Source organism: Physcomitrium patens, chromosome 6 (assembly GCF_059467195.1).
Source record: "Physcomitrium patens ecotype Gransden chromosome 6, ASM5946719v1, whole genome shotgun sequence".
Lineage (NCBI taxonomy): Eukaryota > Viridiplantae > Streptophyta > Bryopsida > Funariales > Funariaceae > Physcomitrium > Physcomitrium patens.
Genome location: NC_143415.1, coordinates 18,595,159 through 18,598,298, shown reverse-complemented (window position 1 = coordinate 18,598,298; position 3,140 = coordinate 18,595,159). Strand labels below are relative to the sequence as shown.

General features: G+C 46.8%; 1 protein-coding gene across 1 annotated transcript; it reads right to left on the bottom strand.

Moving 5' to 3' along the window:
- Positions 1-308: 308 nt before the first annotated feature.
- LOC112284050 (phosphoribosylformylglycinamidine cyclo-ligase, chloroplastic/mitochondrial) lies at positions 309-2,795 on the bottom strand. Its single transcript, XM_024523553.3, has 2 exons — positions 1,587-2,795; positions 309-1,202 (listed from the first exon to the last, which is right to left on the bottom strand). The coding sequence occupies exons 1-2, from the start codon at positions 2,778-2,780 to the stop codon at positions 873-875; spliced, it is 1,524 nt and encodes a 507-aa protein (XP_024379321.2). The 5' UTR covers positions 2,781-2,795; the 3' UTR covers positions 309-872.
- Positions 2,796-3,140: the final 345 nt, after the last annotated feature.

Genomic DNA, 3,140 nt, shown 5'->3' with positions numbered 1-3,140 from the left:
ACATGTCTACCGTTCTATGTTCTAGACCGTGTGCAGTTTTACTGGCCACTACAAAAGTGTCATAAATGCCATTGTCCAGTCAGTGATTGTGGTGTGCAAAAACTTACATTTCTGTACAAACAAAATCCCCAAATTCCAGTCAATTATCACTTGCCATTGTGTCACCAGAAGCATGTATAACACTCATCTTAACTAAATAAGAAGCCTGACATGTTCTTGATTCAAACTTTCTTTCAAGCACATGCAACCCCAAGCAGATTTTTCGTATATGGATTAGAAGGCCAAACTGATCGGTAGACAAACAAATCTGAAGACATCCTTTGGTCGGAGAGATTCTCATTCATAAGTCCAAGTGTACACTGAGATGTTGAAAAGGTTCGGCTGTCGAGTATGACCACAATGATCAATATCTCTTGTTTTTAACGAAGCTGGAGCTAACCTGATTGACTAAGCATCTTTATGTCCCTGTCCACACGTATTCGGAAAACGAAGTGTTGAAAATGCCACATTAAAAGTGGGTCACTGGGTTTGGTGGAACCTCATTCGTAGCTTCTGCTTTTCCTTGCGATCCTCTGAAACCCAAACTGCAGTGCGGAGTGGATACTTTGTGTGTATTCCAACCAGGAGGTGTTAGGGCTGCTTTTGTTAGACGAGCTGGACTTTCGTTTGTCCAGACTTGTCCGCAACAGGGAGCAGCAAGGATCTCTCCACATAATGAACGACGAATGTATCCAATCGGTCGATGACCGATTGCAGTATGAGCATAATTCCGCACTACACCATCTCCCCACCTACTCCTACAAGATTCTATCAATAAAACCAACAGTCAGAAGCTTAACCTCGATGGAATGTGATGATTATAGCTTCCCGCCCTACTTGAAGACGACGCCTTCGCCCTCGATAATGTGACCCAAGCGGTAAACCTTGGCGTCAGGGTTTGCTTCAGAGAGGATGCGCTCCGCTACGGCTTCGTTAACTATCAACACCATACCAATACCCATGTTGAATGTTCGCCGCATCTCCGCATCGTCTACTCCGCCCTGCTCTTGCAACCATTTGAAAATAGGCGGCACTTCCCATGACCCTGCGTCGATCTCCACACCAAGACCCTTGGGGAATACCCGAGGGATGTTGTCAGTGAATCCGCCACCAGTGATATGAGCAATGCCCTTGATGCCCCCCTTGGCCACGAGGTCCAATACCTGTAAGCGGGACACACGAATGAGCAGAAGAAGGTGCTATAGGAATATGTTCATCATGCTATCTGATTATCTGAAACAAACATGAATTATAAAGAGTAAGTTGTGAATAGTGAGCCAAATACCCAGAAGTGTCATCGAAGCTTTCAAAATAAGATGAACGAAGAAGTCTAAATGATGTAACATGGACGCAGGAGGATTGTAACTCTTCTATCATCAGAAAAGGACTGATAATATCCACACGGTATCCAGGGCCAAGAAGGCGAGAGTACAGGGCTAGGAAGGTTAATGAGTTGGCCAATCTGAAAGCTGCGGAAACATGAAACAGAAACTAAAAACGGAACAGGGTAGTTATCAAAAAAATATACAGCAACCTGTTTCAATCACCTGCTTCACGTAGATGGTAGTGGGCACAAGCAATGCCTCGCCGATAGAAATTCCCGCACCAGGCAATTCGTCGTGAAGAGATGACCCAGACTTAGCCAAAACCTTACGGGCAAGCGAAAACCCATTGGAGTGCACCCCACTGGAAGGGAGGCCAAGCAGGATATCGCCTGCAACAATGCTTTTCCCATCGATCAACGCATCCTTTTTCACACTCCCCACCGCAAATCCGCTCAAGTCATACTCCCCAGGGGCGTAAAACCCTGGCATCTCAGCCGTCTCGCCACCGAGCAGCGCACAACCAGACTGCTTGCACCCGTCCACAATTCCCTTGATCACCTGCTCCGCTTGGTCCACGTCTAAATGACTGGTAGCAAAGTAATCCAAAAAGAACATGGGCGTGGCGCCGCTCGTGATAATATCATTTACGCTCATTGCCACCAAGTCGATGCCGATTGTATCGTGCTTGTCCATGTCGAACGCCAGTTTTAGCTTGGTCCCAACCCCATCAGTCCCCGCCACCAGGAACGAGTCCCCAAAGGAGTACAGGCCTCCGAACCCTCCAATGCCCGGCGTCATCTTCGCAATTCGCCGCACGAGCTCCGTGCCCGCGTCGATGTCCACCCCAGCGTCCTTGTACGTAAGACCTCCACCATTCGCATTCCCAGCAGCCATGGCCGTGCACTCTCTAGTCTTCCGCACAGAAGCCATGGCCTTCCCCTGCCGCGGCACGAATGCAACGCGCAGCTCACTTCCTCGCAGCTGAATACTCTCCGAGATACTTCGATAGCCCCTGGACGAGCCAGCAGCCACAGCGCAAGTCATGCTAGCGGTCGCCATGGCCACCAAAACCCAAAACCCTACGGGAGATTTGCCGAGTTGTGAATGCAGAATTAGCGAGAATAGGAGTTGTATCGATTGTGGCAGCGCCAGAGATGGTATGCTAGCGGAGCGGTGACCGTGGGCCCCCGACGCTGCTGGGTAGCGGCGAATCTCTTTTATTTTGACGTCTCCGAATGGTTCGTTCCTATCTGGGGCCGGGTCGCCAGGGGTCCTTTGGAAACCCGGCCTGAGATTCTGATCCCCGCCTTTGGGTCCCCTTGGTGAAAGGTGCCGCCCCTCCCGCCAGGTTGAGGTGCCCGATCCCGTTCTTTTCCAGCTATGCTCACACTCTCCACATTCTCTCTTTTTTTTCATTTATAAATGTATCAGTACTTATCATTTAAAACAGCTTGGGCATAAGATAAAGATGTAAAGAAACCAAACATGGATGAACAAGGGAATGGATGATGGCAATGCGAGAAATTGCAGTGACCAATGGCATGGGTTTCCACTTGAAAATAAATGTACAAATATAAAAACAATTTCTTTGTTTGAATAATTACTCATTATAGATTGTACGACCATTGTTTAATCAAATCTAAAGTAGCTAAAAATTAAGTACCTAAACGTGAATTCATAACATATTTTGAATAGAAAGTCTACCTTATTTTATTTAATATAAATTTATGAGTAAAATAATTGTGATTAATAATTTATTTTTTAATATCATAACTT

Bases quoted from the DNA above. Each gene is read 5' to 3' on its own strand.
- LOC112284050 (XM_024523553.3), bottom strand. From the start codon at position 2,780: ATGAAAAAAAAGAGAGAATGTGGAGAGTGTGAGCATAGCTGGAAAAGA. The intron at 1,203-1,586 runs GTGATTGAAACA...TCCCGCTTACAG, and splicing joins CTACCATCTACGTGAAGCAG to GTATTGGACCTCGTGGCCAA.